General features: G+C 39.1%; 2 protein-coding genes across 2 annotated transcripts in view; both read right to left on the minus strand.

Annotated features, from left to right (window-relative positions):
- sept9b (septin 9b) overlaps window positions 1-9212 on the minus strand; it is a 71521-nt gene extending 62309 nt beyond the window's left edge. The window contains exon 1 of the mRNA XM_041035692.1: window positions 9176-9212. Coding sequence (XP_040891626.1) covers window positions 9176-9197 — 22 coding nt within the window. The 5' untranslated portion in view covers window positions 9198-9212. The remainder of the gene's footprint in view (window positions 1-9175) is intronic.
- Window positions 9213-12249: 3037 nt separating this feature from the next.
- LOC121181334 lies at window positions 12250-16472 on the minus strand. Its single transcript, XM_041037250.1, has 4 exons — window positions 16237-16472; window positions 15583-15906; window positions 14572-14702; window positions 12250-13850 (listed from the first exon to the last, which is right to left on the minus strand). Exons 1-4 carry the CDS (start codon window positions 16391-16393, stop codon window positions 13740-13742), a joined length of 723 nt encoding a protein of 240 aa, XP_040893184.1. The 5' UTR covers window positions 16394-16472; the 3' UTR covers window positions 12250-13739.
- Window positions 16473-19012: the final 2540 nt, after the last annotated feature.

Here is a 19012-nt window from a genome sequence, read left to right on the forward strand (position 1 = left end):
CTTTCAACAGATCGCTCAGATTATGGTTCTCAGTGTTTTTCCACCAATAACAGCTTTGAGGTTACATTTTAAATCTGGAATTTTATTTTTGACAAGTCATCCTCTTAAACATGGTGTACCATCCAGAATAAGCCCGGGAGTTATTCAGACACTGTTGGACAGTAAATACGCATCATTACAGCAATCTGGGAATAAGAGGGTCTGATTGTATCTCAATTTTCCAATCAGACTTCCCAGCCTGGCTTGATGGCAGCCACATGGCCCCACAAATGACTCCCACTGAATCGACCGAATAACAGGGGAGACAAATGGACGGGAGAGCCTGTCTGCTGTTGTCCTCTAACATAAACTCAGAAACTTGATGGGTTTTTCCTTTATACGTTGCATCACACCGTTCAAAACAATGCATTTCAGATATGAATCCAAGCTGTATCACTCAGTCTGCTTCCCATTCACTGGTGTGGTATTTCCGTGCTGGGGTGCAGATTCATAGCTGCTGACCTGCTGAGTTGAGTGAACAAAATGAAGCCTGGACTCAATAAAATGTATGAGTGACTGTCTGAGAATTGTAAACATATCATTTATATGCAATTTAAAAATTATTGTCAGGAAAACCCCTGTGAGATTCACATGTAAGAATTTGACCCAGTAGAGTTTCCACAACTACTGGAAAGTTTTAACAAAATGCCGATAACATTATGAGAACCTGACAAACCAAAAAGCTACAGTCATTTATGTTCACTTTTATTTTAGGATTCCCTAAAATACACTGTAGTAACACTACAGTCTGAACACAAGTAAATTTCAGACATGTCATGGATAAATGAGCAATATAAGAATGAGTAATAAATGGGAAACAAGACTAACACCATGTCTACACAGAAGGCGTAGCATGAGCAGCACATAAGCAGAGCAGCAGCAGTATAACGTCTGTGTCTACGAAGGATGCATTCAGGCACAGTGCTGAGCTGTAGTTCTCCCACATTTTAGAAGCACTCAAAACCAAATACACGATGACTGTAAGTATAAAAAATTCTTCAGGTTGCGCTTCTGGGTTAGCAAAAGTAAAAACCAGGCCATAAGACGACCAGATTCATTAAAATATCTGTTCCCTTGGACATGTATGAGACAGACAACTGAAAAACACTGAAATACCTTCGGTGTAGTGTACTCACAATGACGATGAAAACATGTTGATGTTTAGCAGGTAAAATCTTTACTATGTCCACCATCTTAGTTTAACACTAAACACAAAGTAGAGCTGATGGTGGTGGGAATTATATAATTTTTACAAGTAACTGGTCATAAACTGAAGTACTAAAAAAATAAAATAAAATCATAATTTTGATCTTCTTGGGCTGATAGAATAAAAGTCAGGGGGCGACCAAAGTGAGTAGGATCTATCCTCTGGAGACTACGTATGTCTGTTCAAAATTTCATGTCAATCCATTCAGTAGTTGTTGAGATATTTCAGTCTGGACCAAAGCAGTGGACTGACAGACCAACACTGGCATCCCTAGAGCCATGCCGCAAGTGTGGCTAAAAATACAACAAAATCTGAAATGAGGCAGAACCCAAATGTCCTCCAGTGCCTCAAATAATCTGCTGAAAAATAAAAAAATCCACACAAACCTTCTCTATGATTAGCAAGGCCTATCAAAAGTTCTCAACCACTGAGGATGTTTCGCAGCTCATAAAACTGGTAGTCAAAACAAAGCCATGCAAAGCTATATGGCCAAAGCCATTACTGATGTTGAATCAGCAACTGGCAGGACTTCCAGTCAGCACTGAGATGCTCTCAACCAATCATCTGCGAGAACCAGAGAAAATCATGAAGATAACCAATACATGACCCTGTTACTCATGAAACACACAATACACACACACACACACACACACATACAGAGGCACACTCACACACGTTGTCCAGTCAAATCCAGTTCACAGAAAACCCCATTCCTTTAAGCTATAACTCACATAGGCTCCTCTCTTCCAGCTCTGACAATTTAAATCCCACTTTCAGGTCATTTGGACTGTCGGAGGTTGTAAAAGTGCTAGTAGCGCAGTCTGTATGTCTGTCCATCCCAGCATGGCTGTGGTAAAACTGCTGGCGATTTCCTCCTCACCATAAGGTAATCATTAGATGTGAGAGGGAGCTGGCAGCAGACTACGTAAAATAGGATATCCTCTAAGTTCCAGATCCCTTGCAGGAAAGAAGGGGGTCTGTTGTAGCAATTGATAAATATGCGGACGCTGTTTGGATATGGCAGATAAAGTAGAAGCCACTGTAGAAATCCTGGCATCTTTTATCCATCCTGCAGGATTTTTGTATGAACTCATTTTGGGGTTCTGAATGGCACTGAAGCAAGAATAAAAACCGAAATGTTGGCTTCAGAAATCCATTTGAAATTTGTTGAACTGGAACAATAATAGTCTGTCAGCAGTGCTTAGTATTTGCTACAATGTGTAATATACCTCATTTTGTTTTGCACTGTTATAATCCCCATTGTTTAAATGTGCGTTAGCTAATTGATTAAAGTTAAGCTTAGACAGAGCATGGATGAGAGGAGCACAGTTATACGATTTGGCTGATTATCATAAGGAACAGAACCCAGCCACATCAGCCCGAGGCCTGCTGCTTTCACCTCCATCCCTGCAAATTAGCCTGAACTGATGGAGGGATGCTGCTGGAAAGAGAAAGAGGGAAGAGAGAGAGAGAGAGAGAGAGAGAGAGAGAGAGAGAGAGAGAGAGAGAGAGAGAGAGAGAGAGAGAGAGTTCCTGTGGTTCCCCGTGGCTTCAGAACTCTGTAATCAGCATGCCAAGCTCCTGATGTCTAAATCCGCAACTCGGACCCAGACAGTCTACATTTACTCTGCACACAAACACATACATGTACAGAGACACATGCACGCAGACACACACAGAGTGAGCTCCTGACACATGAGCTCTGCAATGATCTCTGTTCATGTGGAGTTTGGCGAGGGATCACGTCCCAAATAAATGAAAAATGACTCAGTGTGAAATATATACAGTATCTATGCAGTGTTGCAATGAGCCATTACACAATGGACATGTATAATTCATCAGCATCTGAGTTTTCTGATTTCCCGATTTGATTACATAGTTAAAAAAAAAAAAAAAAAACACTGGTGGAGCCTGATGGATACTGGATATTTGAGGGGCGATACCAGGATTGTTCATTGGAAGTTTTAAAATCAGATTTTTTTGGTAAGGATGTCTGAAATGTGGTTGTTAAAATATAGTGACCCAGATATGAGTAGGTCATTTTACGGTGGAAAAATAAAACTCTCTGTTATGAGCTTATGTAAGAGACTAATTTAGACAGTTTATTGGTTGGGTTCTTCTATTTCTCTAATTTTTCTTTTTCTGCAGCTTAGTGCGTGAATGATAGCGTGAGCTGGGTATATGATTCCCACAGCATCATCTAGACCAAAAGAAATGCGCGTACTTCTCTCAGCCTTCTCTCTTGTCTGTGTGTCCAGAGTTGAATCTAAAAATGGTGTGAGTTACATTTTGGACAAAACTTGGCAATATACATATTATCATTGGAAAAGCTCTTGTCTGGTGGCCTAATGAAGACATTTGAAACTGCAAAAAATAAAGGGGGATATTCAAAGAGCTCAAGTAAAAATCCTAAATTAAATTGGTTGGGAAATTGTGGTCACCAGCCAACTAATTCTGATAAGATAAATATCTGTAACAGAATAAGGGGTTTCAATGTTATGGTTGGGACAGAAAAGGTGTGAACACTTTGCACATCATCATCTTTTCTTTAATAACATTAGGAAAAGGTGGCCTACGTTTATTTTGTTCTTTTAATTTTTACTCATGCATACACAAACAAACCTCTCTCATAAAAGGTAAAACATGTTATTCCTTGTACTACATCAAATAATCAGCGCACAAAATTAACAAAAGTAACATGATGCTGTCATGGCATCTGACATCTGCTTGTAACATCAGGTGTTTCTTTAATGAGCATGCGGCAAAATCATTCACGACTGGCTGGCTGCTCATTATGATAAGCGGCAGTGACATGGCCTGTTTTCATCCTTATGTTATTCACAGGGGGGCTTGGTTAAGCTGAAACGTCACCATCGACCGTCTCTATTTATAGTCAAACTCTGACACAGTGGCAGATGATGTCATACTCGCATTTGTGTGTGCATGTGCACCAGGGAGAGAGGTCTCCTTTATGCGCGCATGCATTGTTGAAGCATGGGTCAGCATTTGAGAGCCCAAAGCTAAGTTTAATCAGATAAGAATTACAGCTGAGAAGAGAGATAAACTGAGATAAAACCACAAGAGAGAGCAAAAACCATGTGTCACTTCCTTAAGTAGGAGGGAAAGGATTAGGCTAATAACTGAGGGAAGGTTTATCTAAGGGGAAAAAAGTTCAGACCTTTCAGTAAGACAAACTTTTGTTGAATAACCCATATCTGAGGGAGACGTTGGGGGTTAAGATAGTGAACTTTTATACTTGGCACTTACGAAAGAAGACAGATGAAGGTAGTCTAATACTCATGGAGGCTTTCGAGCAGTGGTTTTAATGTGATAAGGATTATATGAAAAGGAGAGCTTGGCAGCTTGACGCTTACGTAGTGAATTAAATAGATGCTTGCCGATGAATAGCAAAGTCTCCAAAGACAGCTTTATTATCGCAGGGAGTAGTAGTGAGTGTGGTGTCAGTTCAGGCCAATATATGACTCAGACTGAAGGGAATCCAACTCAGCTGTCACTGAAGAGCCATTGTTGAACAGAAATAAAGAGCTGTATTGACTCCACTCATCTGCTGGTTCTCTGTGGGACCTACTGGTGTGGTTTAGTGGGAGTATGGATGACATGACGGATGCTGCAGTTTAAAGTGTTATGGGATTTTTGAGAAACCAGTTAGACCTAGCAGTACTGAAGCCAGTCCCCCAGAATCATCTGGGCTTGATTTGACAGTGCATCAGGGGACAGAATGATTGATCTGATCGGTGACCAGTTTGACATCAGTCTTGTGCTGTTGCAAGTTTTTGAGTGGTGGGATTTGAGCAGTGGCCTTAGATTAGTATTCCTACTCTTGTGACCTGCATGAATTAAATGTTGATGCAATGAATCCATTACAAAACCAGTAAACAATTGCAGTAATAAATTAATGCTTTAAATAAGTTACCATTTGCCAGATTTTTTTTAAAGTGGGTACCTCCTCTATTTCATTTCCCTGTTTTATATATCTTTCTTTATATATCTGTTCAATATATATCTTATCCCTAATGAGTGTTGATTGGGAAAACAACCTTAAAGTTTTGGCTGTTTTCTTTAGATTAAACTATTAAACAGGTACATTTTAAAAATAATTGACACATCCATTCCTAATGTAAATAATCATTCACAGCCTAACATGAGTTAAAATCCAATTTTTCGCTCTCCTTTAGCTCGGGTTTTTGGTCTCTACCACCTCCTGAGAGAAGTATTTGCCTCTTTGCTAAATGCAAAAGCAAAGCCACCAGTTTACCAGCTAGTCACTAACTATCTGTCTGCTCTTTGATGCTCAGCAGCCAGTACACAGTGGGCCTTGAGAGCTTTTTATCTTAAATCAACAGCTTGCTGTGGCTGAAAACATCTCTGTGAGAGCAGTGAGTGGGAACCAAGACAGTGAAGATGCAGATCAGACAGCTAAATGATGAGCTGAAACTCACTACACAGCTCTGTAAAGCAGAGGGGGAGCTGCAGATTTAGGTGATAATTCTCTGCAGGCTTTCACAATGTCACATAGTTTTCATTTTACTGTCACTTCAAACATTATGATAAAAAAAAACAAAAAAACAAAAAAACAAGCTTTAATTATTTGCATGGAATCACTAATTTGGATAGCAGTTTTGTAGAACAATGGCATGATATGATCACATCATCATGCATACAGTTTCACAGAAATTCAATCAGCGATAAGACTGATGCATCTCTCTTCCTTATAATGTAAATATTGCCATTTGTGTTTGGATGCACAGGACCTGTTTTATTAAAATGGCCTTCTTATTAGAAGTACTTTAACAGTTTAATGCGATAAGTCTAATGTGTGGGCCAAAGTCCGTACATGCCACCCACTACGTCTAATCCAGCTTACTAAATCCTGGCCATCAGCCCCTTTAGCCTGCTGCAGAGCTCTGAGATGTACAGTCATTATAATAATTTGCCATTTCCTTGTAAAATTGGTAGAGATCATGGTAGTTAGGGGTTCTGGGGGTGGTTCTAACGTAACTTAAAAGTACCAGAGTAACAATCTTTGTTGATGAAAAAAAATAAATAAATCACTGTCATAGTCAAAGTCATCTTCACTGGCACCGGAGTCAATGTCTTGTGTTCCACCTACAAGTCACATCAAGAATGCCTCCCTGAGTTTTTAATCAAATCTTCTATCACAGATGAAAGGTCCAACAAATCCACATAACCAGCCCCCAGCTAATGTTCACCACAAAGGAGTCTATTCAAGCTGAGGACGAGCCTATTTTCAAAAATGACCCAACCACGAGAATATATAGCACAGCTGACTGGGATCTCTCATGCGTAGGAAGATGGAAAGAAAAAAGGGGGGAGGAAAAAAAACAGTGCATTTACTCCACTGGGTCTCCCTGTTCATTCAGGGTCATGTTACTTGAAACTACAAAACAACATGGGCACATCCAGTTGATTAAGCCCAACAAGCTCCGTGTCTCACCGGACCTTCCTAACTGGAGCCAACATATTTTTGTGGGTGATCTGAGAAGGGACAACACACCGCTCGCACTTGGAGAGTAAAATTAAACACGAGTGACTTGAGAAAGCACAGATTTAATGCACCCTTTCCAAAGAGAATGTAAAAATGGAAGGGCATTTCTTTAAAAAAAAAAAAATGCTTTTGCAGGTAGATTTTGTACTGCATTTCTGGTGCTGAAGAAAAGTAGTGGCCACAGTGGGACATGTGATGCATAAACTGGAAGGGATTTGGTATGAAAGGGTTTTTTCTCACCAAGTCACCTTTATCTTTGTCTGTACTCACTATTTTAATAGATGATAGCTGCTCTTGATACACATCTGCATAACTCCAGCATTATCACACCCTGAGACAGCCCACACAAACTAAACTTCTGAAATGTAGAAATGTCAAAGAAGAATGACAGAACAAGGATCTTCATTAAGTGAAAAGAAAATGTGTAACTGCTAATTGGGTTCTCTCTCAGTTCAGCCATGAAATTCTCCAGCCTGACAGATAGTTTGACACCTTAAGGTCAAGATGCTGAATTAATAAAACCGCTGGAGCATCTATGAGCTCTGAACTGAGGAGGATGGAGTTTGGCTGCCTGGTCTCACGGTTTGGCTTCGCCCAGAGAGAGATCTGACTACCAGCCAGCCTAATGATCAAAGTGCCTCAAGACCTTAGCGTTAAACCTACTCAGTGTTATTCAGTCAACAGTTACAATTTCGTCCAAGACTCCTGGACAGTATTTTAACTTCTGTAAAGTGACAGACCCACAACCAGCTTTCACAGCAGTCCGACCACCTACTAAGTTTTCAATTCATCTCTGGCTAAAGACAACACAGACAGTTTAAGGGTGTTTGTATAGCACTGATGTGTCAGTGCAGGTGCGGCGGTGAGGATCTCCAGAGATAGCAACTGACAGTTAGTGATAAGACTCTTAAAACAGGCCAGTGCCTCACCTCTAAGTATGCCCTTTCCCATATTTCTATTCCATAAAAGGACAAGCACTGATTCCTTAAGGCTCAAGACTACTGCAGTGTATGTGCACACGGTTAATACTTTGACAATCGGGATTTTCTGATAATATACAGTAAGATTGCAGAAAATCAAATATGGACTATGTGTAATGTAACAACACAGAAAGATGAATAAATGGACTTAAGTAAGATTTAAATAACAGAAATGAGGAGTTAACAGCTGTGAAATGTAATTTACATATGACTGCAAAGTTTTGACTTGGCAAAAGTCAACAACTTGAAGGCCTTGGATTGCCAAACACCTGCAAAACACTTAAAAAAAAAAAAAAAAACACTATTAGCATAGCTTTGAAAAGAAAATTTCATGCCATTTTATTGGTCACCATTCAAAAACCTTCAAAGCTTTGCAATTTACTTATGAACATCTGATCTGGACTTGTCACCTGTGAATTTAAAACGGATGTTAGTCTTTCGTGGCATGAATGAACTTGACCTCTGTTTTCCTCAAGCTCTGAGTCAAATATGTGTCCTGTTTTCAACAAAAGCCTCAGCAGCATCAGCTTGTGCCTCATCTATGTGTCTGTTTAATCTAGAACGCTTTATTTCTCTCCCCAGAGCCCATCCTGTATTCCTAAATGTTGAGAGAGGGAGAACATGCAGATGGGGCCTGAGCAAAGCCAGAGATGTTTTATAACACGCACAATCACACAGTTATATTGCGTCATGCATGCACAGTGCAGAAGCAAACATGTACACAAATACATGTACACAAATATATGTTCAATGACATCATAAGCATGTAAACATCTAAAATGTTTGTTAAAGTCAAACACGCTCACGCTCACACACACACACACAGCACTATGAGAGCGCAGCCTGAAGGGGCCACACAGAAGGTCAGGCTGAGAAGGACAGATGATGATGATGCACATCAGACTTTAATAGCCAAGGGACCCCAGGGTGCTCCCCCCGGGTGCTTTACCCTCAGCCGCAAAACAAACTGAGGTAAAACAGTGAAGGGGGGTGGGGGGCAAGTGAAAGAGTTTGACATGTTGGAAAGGGATAAAACGACAACTCTAGATAAATAAACTTAAAATAAATAAAGTTTAAAGAGAACATTCAGTGATGCTGTTTTTGCCACAGAAGGACAAACAGTCTCTTGAGCAGTAAAACTTGCTAAACAGCAATTCATCTAAATCATACACTAATTTCATAAATAATATATCCTTCATATATCCATACACAGCCTGTTTGGTATTACTTTAACATGAAAAAACAAGTATTTCAAAGATCGTACTTAAGCCTGTGCCAAAAGTAGGTCACATTTTTATGAGAATAACATGTATAATGCATTTTTTTTTATTGTTTTTCTGCATCATTTGATAATTAAGTTGAAACGATGCAATATGTTATCACCATATAATGTGTAGTGTAGCATAATTTGTACATCTGTACCTGAATTTGGAGTCTTCTTCATGCTCTGGGTTTGCTGCTGGTCCTCACTCGGTCGTCAGTAAAGTCAGCACTTCGCTCCCCACAGGAAACCTGGGACTGTCTCGTCTGACGCGGTCCCGTGGTCCAAAGACTGGACTCGACTTCTCAGTTTCCCCTTGCACTTGCTCTTGTGCAGCTCGCTCTCGGTGCGGGATGACAGAGTGGGAGTGCAGGCAGCGCAAATGCAGATATGCCGTGAGATCGGCTGTGCTCGATGAAGTGCACACTTTTAGTGGGATGCTGGAGACTCTCCACTCTCGAGACCGCACGACCATGATAAAAGAAATGTGAGCGCTCGAGGGGGGGCGGGTGGAGAGGTCCGCTGACGCGTCTTTACGCATGGATCACAATCGGAGACTACAGTCGCTATGCAGGGTTAGGATTCAGTTCAGTATACGATGTAATCTTTTTTGGGGGGGCTAAATTCGCTATTCAGATACCTGACGCAGCTGTAAGCTGGCACGTATCTACCACATCTGATGCTTTAGGAGCTTAATCGCCACTTTTCACCTCATTTTCTTTAGAGGTGTCAAACCTGTTCCACAAAGGACCGTGTGGCAGCAGGTTTTTGTTCCAACCAATCAAGAACACACAGTTTGACCAATCAACTGTCTGAAGACTGAGATCAGTTGATTAAATGAGTCAAGTCTGGTGTGCTACTGCTTGATTGGAACAAAAACCTGCAGCCACAAGGCCCTTTGTGGAACAGGTTTGACACCTCTGTAACGAGATATGAACACAGTCCTCTCTGTGGGTTGACAAGCGCCTTCTGGCTGAAACAATACCGCACAACTGTGTGCACAGAAGCACACACGTTTGCATGCACTCCTGTGATCCAAGCGATGCTCCTGGAAGCTTTCTAACATCATTTGTCCACGTTTTACAGTGACTTCAGACTGAGGTCGAAGCATACAGTATGTTGCAGTATGATTTCTGTCCTGCGCTGGTTAAAGGTGAGACCGGAGACACACCTCCCACCTGTTTTTCCTTTCTGAAAAATAGGTTGGTTGGTTGAAGGTTGTACTGCAGCAACTTAGGCAAACTAGATTAGATCATTTCCACCACAGACCATTTCACCCGTAATAGCAGGACAAACACAGGAGGAGGAAATAACACGGATAAAGGTTCTCTTACATTTAAGCGTCTCAGTCAGTCATACCAGCGAGCAAGCATGCGTGTCAGCAGAGACCCAGAATAGGAGCATCTAAATGGGCTGCGGCATTTATTAGTAACACCTGTGGTTTTTTCCTCCCTTCTGTTACGTGGCAACGTGTCGGCTGTTGAGAGGGTCTTTATCACTGTGGACAAATGTCTGTTGCTCAGTTTTACACATGCATGTTGAAATTGACATTGATTGTTCATACTACATATTGGCAAGCCTATACAATGTTCATTCATAAAAATAATAAATATAGTTATACATTAAATGTGTTCATAATAATGGTCCTGAACATTTCTTTGTATCTTTTATCTTTTATCATAATACAAACTTCCTCTGAGAATAGACGCAAAGTTTAATGTGAACAGCAAAGTTCAACATGCAAACACATAATCCAAAATTCTGCAGCTGCCCTTTTTTTGCCCTACTTCCATTTATGTACCTCTCAAAGACCCTTATCACCCTCATACATGGATGTGTTCCACATATTCTTTTTATCAGAATAACAAGGACTATTTGAAAATGAAGAATGAAGTGTTTGATGTGATTAGTTACATTCAAGATTCATTATGGATTATACATACATGTGGTCTTTTGGTCCACCTTGAGAAAATAGTTGCAGAGTACACTTTATTAGAATTTTTAAGTTGTCAGATGTGATGGTTTATTATTGTATTCTGTGAAGTTTTTAGGGAAACTAACAAAAACATAAACTAATCAGTTTGTGTGCAGGGCTTCTGCGGGGACTAATAGGGTTAATAAAGTGTCAGAATGTAAGGTTGTAAGTGAAGTTACTCAAAAGCAGACTCATCAAGCACAAAACATCAATACGTTTTAAAATTTCTTTCTAAGATAATAAAACCTCTGACGAGTTTGTTTGGCTCTTGCTGATACTTCCTGCCTGAAGACTGTTTGTTTTTGTTTTTTTTTTTTTGTTTTTTTTTTTTGTTTTTTTTAATCTTTACGTTAATTTAGTTACGAAAAGGAAAGCCGCAAAACAAACTGATTTCTGGAATCATTTTTTCTCAGTAATTTGTAACCTAACATTATTATGAAGAGAGCTTGGAAAATTTCCGCCTTAGTTGGTCTGTGTATTTGTCTGGCGTCATGTGTTGACTTGTGTGTGAACCACAATGGAAACACATCAAAAGGAGAGGTGCGTGTGCGTGTTTGTGTATGTGTGAGCATTGTGTGTGTGCTTTCATTCTTCCATTGATTGTAGCTACTGCACTATAAAAATCAATCAACCAAGACTATAAGGCGGTGGTCAAATGATGGCTCGGGCAGACGAAAAAAGGACAAGGCTGAAAAGTTAAGGCAACTGCCAACATAGACACTCTGTAACTGAATTAGCAGTAAATGTCTTCATACTCCGGGGCTACAAACTGGTGTGAGACACCTGTAGCTCGAAAGGGTCTTCAGACCAGATATAGCAAACCATGATCAGGAAGTAAGCTCAGATGTGTTGGTTGTCATTCAGCTGTGACTGTTTTTCAGTTTGTAAACCTCTAAAGACCCACACTCACAGCTCCACTACATCCCACAATGTTAGTCATTGGTTGAATATGAAAGTTAAAAAAAAAAAAAAAAAGGTCATGAGAACCGCACTATGTTCAGAGCATGTGCTAAATTTTAACAAAAGAAGGAATCAGTTTATTCAATTAAATCATAAAATCAACCCAACTTTTACCACTAAACTTTCCAAACTGTATTACAGGCCATTATTACTCTATGTAACTGTCAAACATGTTTTTGTAATGTCTGTGGTTTATTTTAGCACACACTTCCTGCCCATTATCGACAAACATGTTTCTCATAAGCAGTAGTGTTGAACAGAAGCACAATTCCAGTATTGGGTTTGACTTGAAATGATCAGTCAGTGTGTTTTTCTTTTATTGATTAATCTGCATTAAATCCACATCCAAACACAACATTCAAACACGACAGATATAGATAAAACTCTTTGCAAACAATAGAAAAAAAAAATCAAAACTTCTGTTGCGTTTTGCATATTGCCATTTGCTTTACAGATAGCAGTATGAAGCTTGATTGCACAGCATAAATCATATTGATATGTTAATAGGAGGAAGTGTCAGACATGGGACAGAAGTACTGTAAATGATTTGTTACTAGTTTGAATGTATTCACCAAAAATATTTTCACACTTTCAAATATGGTGACACACAGCTGTGAGTAAAATACTTCTGACTATTCTGAGCCCATAACAGCATATCGAAACCCATTCTCACAGTAATACATGAAAGAGACACAGAAAATAATCTATTGATTTGTGTCCTTTTCCTCGTGAGACTGCACAATTTCCAAATTAATGGATGAAGTGTTCTATTCATTAATGCCAGCGAAGCCATAAGTAGCTGTTTGGGGATGGTGGATGTGCAAAGTGCTGTCACACCAGAGACCAGGGTTCACATCCAGAGTCCTGTGTGTGTTTAGCCAACAAAAGCACTTTGGTGAAGTTTAGGGAAAGATCACATTGTTTTTTTGTTTGTTTTGATTTTTGTTAAATGTAACTAAACACGTTGTGTCTGAAGTCCCTGTGAACTTTTTCTGTATTAAACCAGACCACCATCTTTCCTTAGTTAGTGTAATAATAAGTCGATATTTAACTGTCAAGAAAAAAAATGGCCAATTTGTGTCCATGTGCCCCCCCACCACCACCAACACCAAAAGAAAATCACAACATATAAAAACAGATTACTCATTGTCTTTCTAATAACCATACACAATGACAATAATTAACATTTAAACTGGTTTACAGTGATCAATCATTTACATCCCCCTCATCAACTCAACTAGGAATATATGGATTATATTAGATTTGTATTATGTTGTGTGAGCACTCTACAGTAAAACATGCAAATCACCCATCTGCCCTTATCTCCCCTAAAGTGCATGGTTTGTGACCATGAGTGCTGTAATAGACAGCATGCACTCACAGCCCTCCCACACACCCTTCCTCCCTGTTCATCTTTTAGTTTTAGCACTCTGATTAGCACTTTGATTTGTTTGTTCAAATGTTCGTGGGTTGTTTTGATTAATACTTGAGTTGAACACTTTTCCTACAAATTAAATTTGTAAATGTTATTGGGCATAAACCCCTGCAAATCCAGCTCAAATGCTTTGATAAACAAACAAATACTGATAATCAGTACTGACAATATCAAGAATCATTTGGACAATTTAAAAAAATGTTTTGTTTTGTTTTTATGTCAATAAAAATGATTATATTTTACACTGATTGACGTCACTTAAAAATCTGGAGAAAACCAGTCCTCAAGAAAAAGATGGTCATCAAGCCAATGATATGTGCTCTGAATATGCAAAGTCATACAGGCTTGGCAATGACTACTCTTGAGAACCCAGAGGACGAAGGCCATTCTTGGTCATAACTTCATACACATAGTCATTGGACGTCTGTGGGACATTTCTTGGTCTTCTTCCAGTCCATTTTCTCATCTGTTGGCAGTGAAATAACATTGTAGAGATTGTCTGTATAGTTTGAAAATGTGTACAGATACCAGACAATTAGATTCAAGTGTGTTGTAAGACCCTTTTAAGTTGGAGTTTAAGGAAATAGAAGATTGACTTTTTGGACGAATGTTGACAGGAAGAAATTTTTCTCTAGTTTTTCTCATGGAGCAAATGGCAAGTGGAGATGGTTATATAGTGTAATAAATCGAAATGAGATTTCTTCACAGGTACAGTATGATTTTTTTCTTACATCCTTGTACAGTAGGTACAAGGATGCAGCATTGCCTGAATGAAAACCCATTTCCTTAGTGGTTTAAACACAGTCAAGAGGGAAAGAAATTCTCAAATAATGAGCTCTTCTATCTAATGAAACTGAACATCTCTGACAAATAGAAATTATATCGTGAAACTGAGAAGTTGCATCTACATCTGTGCCTCAGAGGCAGACAGAGCGTTCAGTTGTGCGAGATGTTATCAGCAGTCAGAATATTTCAAGGTGGTAAACTTTCGGTTTTGCAGCCGTTACATGGTCTTAGAAGAACAAAGTGAGAGAAACTGGCAAATGTGTACACAGTAAATCAAATCTACAGACACTGGAGGAAACCGCTGCTGAAGCAGGGTTTGGTTGTTTAGTTGAGGCACAAAGACTGAAATAAAATAGTCAAGCTCAGTCATGCACAAAGTGTGTGTAGAGATCTGAACTCACCATCATGATCAGCAGGATTGAGATTATGACTGCCACTGTGCCGATGGAACAGGTGACGACAATGATTAACACTGGAAGTGTACACCTCTCACTGACGTGATCTTCTTTTGGTATGGAACACTGTACCACTTCTGAGTGAATTGAAGAAAGGGCAAACGTGGGTTACGCCAAGCAAATGTTGCTCTAGAAATTCCATCTAGTGACATCTGTCAGCAAACTGAACAGACATTCTCTAAGTAGTGTATGAATGTAGCCTATAGAAAACCAAATAGGAAATGACTCAGTTTAAGTAAAAGACACATGGTCCAACAGTGGTGGGGTATTCATGTTAACACAATGTTTAAGGGAATTCGACCTCCCTGAAGTCTAACTGTATCTAAACATAAGTGATGATTAGCATCACTACGGATAACGTGGTAAATTTTCTTTCCTTCCTTCCTTTATTTGGTCATGTTCATCAAATGTGCGAGCTGAGTTTGTGCATATTTCATATATTTTCTTTGTATAAGCTCAGAAGAAAAAAAATAAATCCAAAGAAAAATTGGAAATAAAACGCAAATACAATTATATATGTATCATCACTAGTAAATGTGATCCTACTACTCATGAGTGATACTAAGCACACACACACACACACACACACACACACACACACACACACACACACACACACACACACACACACACACATATATATACACACATATATTTGCTAAATCCATTTTTTCTTTGGATTTTTTTTGTCATTGATGCATTGACATAAAAAAATGTATCATATTTCATAAACTTACCCCATGTTTTATTATGTAAAATCTTAATCTGCAAGTAACTGGTAACGATAGCCTTTACAATTTTTAAATGGAGTAAAAAGTACAATATTGCTCTATGAAGTGTACTAGAAGTAGTAAATAGAAATAAATAGATCACTGAAAAAGGTGCTTACTGTATGCATGCATTGTATTGCACTTGGGCTGTGCTTTATCATAGTGAGATATAAAAGGAAAAACACACCTGATATAAGCAGTAGGTAGACATTGCATTTGACTTCACTATCAGAATTCTTTTTGTAGACACAGCTGTAGATACCAGAGTCCTCCACGGTCAGATCTCTGATGGTGATGGTGTGGTTCTTAAAAATTCCTTTTGTCTTAACCCTTTCTGAGTATCTGAGCCGTGGGGTGACTTTTTCAGAATTTACATAAAAAAGCACCTCCTCCTTCTCGTCTATCTCATGATACAGATACATCCCGAAAAACTTGTCGATGCTCGGACATTTTTCAAAGGAACACTCCAAGGTGACGTTCCCACCAGGCTCTCGCCACACTAGATTGTTCGCTGTCATAAAAGAGACAAACTGCCTGTTCAGAGGGTTGAATAACATACCACAAGTCATAAACATCTTTTCATCGTTTTGTTGAGTGTCTTATATTATTTTTAAGCGAATGATTTTTAACTGCCTCAGTGCAGTCACAAGATGTTTTAGCCCTGGTTCAACTATCTAAAGCACTTTGTAACTTTGTTTTAAAAAGTGCTATATAAAGCCAATATCATCATTAACATGATCATTATTATCAGCATTGTTATTATTACAGTGAATATCGTTTCAAGCAGACTTCAACTACAGCAAAATGTTCTTCAGTTGTTAAGAAAAGTAAATGGACATACCTGCATTGACAGACAGACAGAGCAACAGTGTAGACCAACAGAGCAGCATCATCTTGCAGCACTGAACACAAATGCTGTTTTCGTCTCTCACATATATGCAGTCGCTATAGTGTAGCAAACAGTGCTTCCTGTACCGTTTGATGTGGTGTGACAACATGCAACCTGTGAGACAAAGCAGTTTGTTAGCAGCTATTTCCTCATGATCCTTAGACAGTCACTGATTTTGGCTTCATTGTTAAGATGTTGAAAACCAGGTGATGAAGAAGTGAAAAAAGAAAATAAACGAGGTGAAAGCTAAAGAACTCCTTTGAGTTGAAAAATATGTCACAGGTTTAAAATGACAGAAATCCCCTCACCACAAATAGCTGTGAATTTAGATCATTTTGTTCTCTATATGTGGTTGTACTTCACATACAGAACTATGAGGTGAGAGCTCTAGAGGAAGTTAGTGGAAGAAAGCAGAAAGTAAATACAATAAAAGCCAAAGGAAAAAATAATCTCTGTGGCTATTGCATGACACATGAACAGATCTGAATAAAGTATGTGAAAATAAGTGCAGCATGTCATATGAACCTATGGATGTAAGGTGTTAACCCATATGCTATTATTATTGTATGGAGGACACTTCAATTGCAATTAAAGAAGTTACAAATGCATTTTACTGAGAGCTGCTCCAATGATTTTATAACAACTAATCCTCTTGTTCGAGAATATTTCCAGTGTGGGAGATTTAGAGATGCCAGAACTGCTGCCGTACCTCCACAGCCACTTGAATTTCACTAATGCCTTCATGGAAAGACAAGGAAAATCACAGGTGTAAATAATACAAGTAATAATGGCTGAATTCTGTGTACCGGCTCCATTTTCAGCTGTATGATGTGTCACTGTCACAATATCGTGACATACTCGGACAGTGTAACTGATCCTTTGTCAATAAAATCTGTTTCATCTGTGCTTTCTCTGCTTTGACAAGTCAAAATGTCTGCTGTGAAAAAGGCCTCTTTCATCCAGTAACCCCTAAAGTAACTCAAGTCTTTATCAAATCATTTAATGTAGCTTCTAGACATATCTTGTTCCATGCATAAGGATTTGAATTGTTAGGTGAGATCTCCCTCTAGTGGACATTACTGAAAGCAACAGCTGTAAAAAGGGCAGACAAAACTCTATTTTCACGACTGATGAAACACAGCGAACAAATGAATGAATACATGTTAGCAAGGATCATCTTTCTCCGGTTTTGTTCATGACCAGATTTCTGATCCCACTGATGTTCAGAAATACAGATGTTGTGAACATCCACAGCTGGTCAGTGAGAAGATATTTTTCCTTGGAACATGTAATTCCAGTGACTAAGGCCATTTGTGTCTACTACGCAAACCGTGTGGTGTATTGCATCAAGATAAAGCTCAGTGGAAAATTGTGAAATGCAGGCGTGGTGTCACACAGGGAGGAGCACCTTTTTGTCATGGGACATCATTACTATTAGGCTGACGAGTCTCACAGGTAAGCACCAAATGCAACAGTTCATTGTCTGACTCTAGGATAGTCTCTTGAAACTTCATCCATCACAAGTTGACCAGCTCACAGATTTCCATCACAAGTCAGAAATAGTCAAAACATCCATATGATGTCTGAAAGTGGGCCTGGATGGACCGACAGCAACTGAGAACAAACCTCCTTTAAAAAAACCCATGTCAAAGCACGGTGGCTCAACTCCTCTAACACGAATACGGTCTGTTTGATTCTGTGGGAACAGACAACTGTGAATCAACCCTTTAAAACCACAGCCTGCTGCAGATCGCACTGTTATTAGAATCAGAATGAGGAACTCTTACTGTACGCACCCCTGCACTCTTTCTCAGAAACTGGACTGCATTTCTCTCAATGCACAAGACAGCTGTTCATTTTTAAAAAAGCAATCTAAGCATCCATCCCTTTCCTCTAACTGGACAACTATAGAGCAGGGGATTGTCAAACTCATTCTGCCAACTGGCTTTAGAGGCAGGCCCCAACAATAAAAACTACACTTTTTCAGCCTCCAAGAATTACGTATAACACATTTTTAAACTTTATACTTTGTTGATTCTGGGTAATTTCAAATAACTCCTATGGGAATGATTAATCTGGACTGCAAATGTTTGGTTTGCAAATGTAGTGGTGGCACATGAAGCCTGAAATGCTTTAACAGCTAGTTGGTTGTTTTTAAACAGCTAATCTGCACACTTGAACTCCATGTCCACTAAGTCCGATACCAAACTACAGGCCACTGTGCATTGTGTTGTTAAGCAAATGTTCTGTAAACTTTTGTGAATTATACACAATATGATCCATTTGTATTACAGCCTTCAAAACTGCCATAGCCTTGAGATTATATTTTGCAGTGTCTCAGTTTATGTATGTGCACAAAAGACAAAAATGACCCAAAAGTCATAAAATTGGCAAAGGAGGGATTAGACTGTTTCATGAATGATGAGGATCATTCTCATGAATATTAATTAAAAGGTGTCTTTGATTACTTCTAAAGATTTTGTTGCATTTTTCTCTTGGTAAAACAACCTCAAGTCAAGCTTCACTTACTTGCTTTGTTTGCTCTCACACAGTCTTGGTTAACATATGGGGTTTGCTCAATTTTGATGTTGCTGCAGAGGCAGACTTTTCATAATTCCGAGGGACTTCTTGATGATATGTTCATATGTCCGTTATTTTCTTCGGAGCAGAGACACCAGTGCTAGAGGTTGCCACTGAAATGAAACAAGTTGGTGTAAAATTACAAATT

Source organism: Toxotes jaculatrix, chromosome 4 (assembly GCF_017976425.1).
Source record: "Toxotes jaculatrix isolate fToxJac2 chromosome 4, fToxJac2.pri, whole genome shotgun sequence".
NCBI lineage: Eukaryota > Metazoa > Chordata > Actinopteri > Toxotidae > Toxotes > Toxotes jaculatrix.

Excerpts from the sequence above, each read along its gene's own strand:
- LOC121181334 (XM_041037250.1), bottom strand. The coding sequence starts at position 16,393 with ATGTTGTCACACCACATCAAACGGTACAGGAAGCACTGTTTGCTACAC. Across the intron at positions 14,703-15,582 it reads CTACCTACTGCTTATATCAG|AAGTGGTACAGTGTTCCATA; the intron begins GTGTGTTTTTCC and ends CAATTCACTCAG. Across the intron at positions 13,851-14,571 it reads CAATCCTGCTGATCATGATG|ATGAGAAAATGGACTGGAAG; the intron begins GTGAGTTCAGAT and ends CACTGCCAACAG.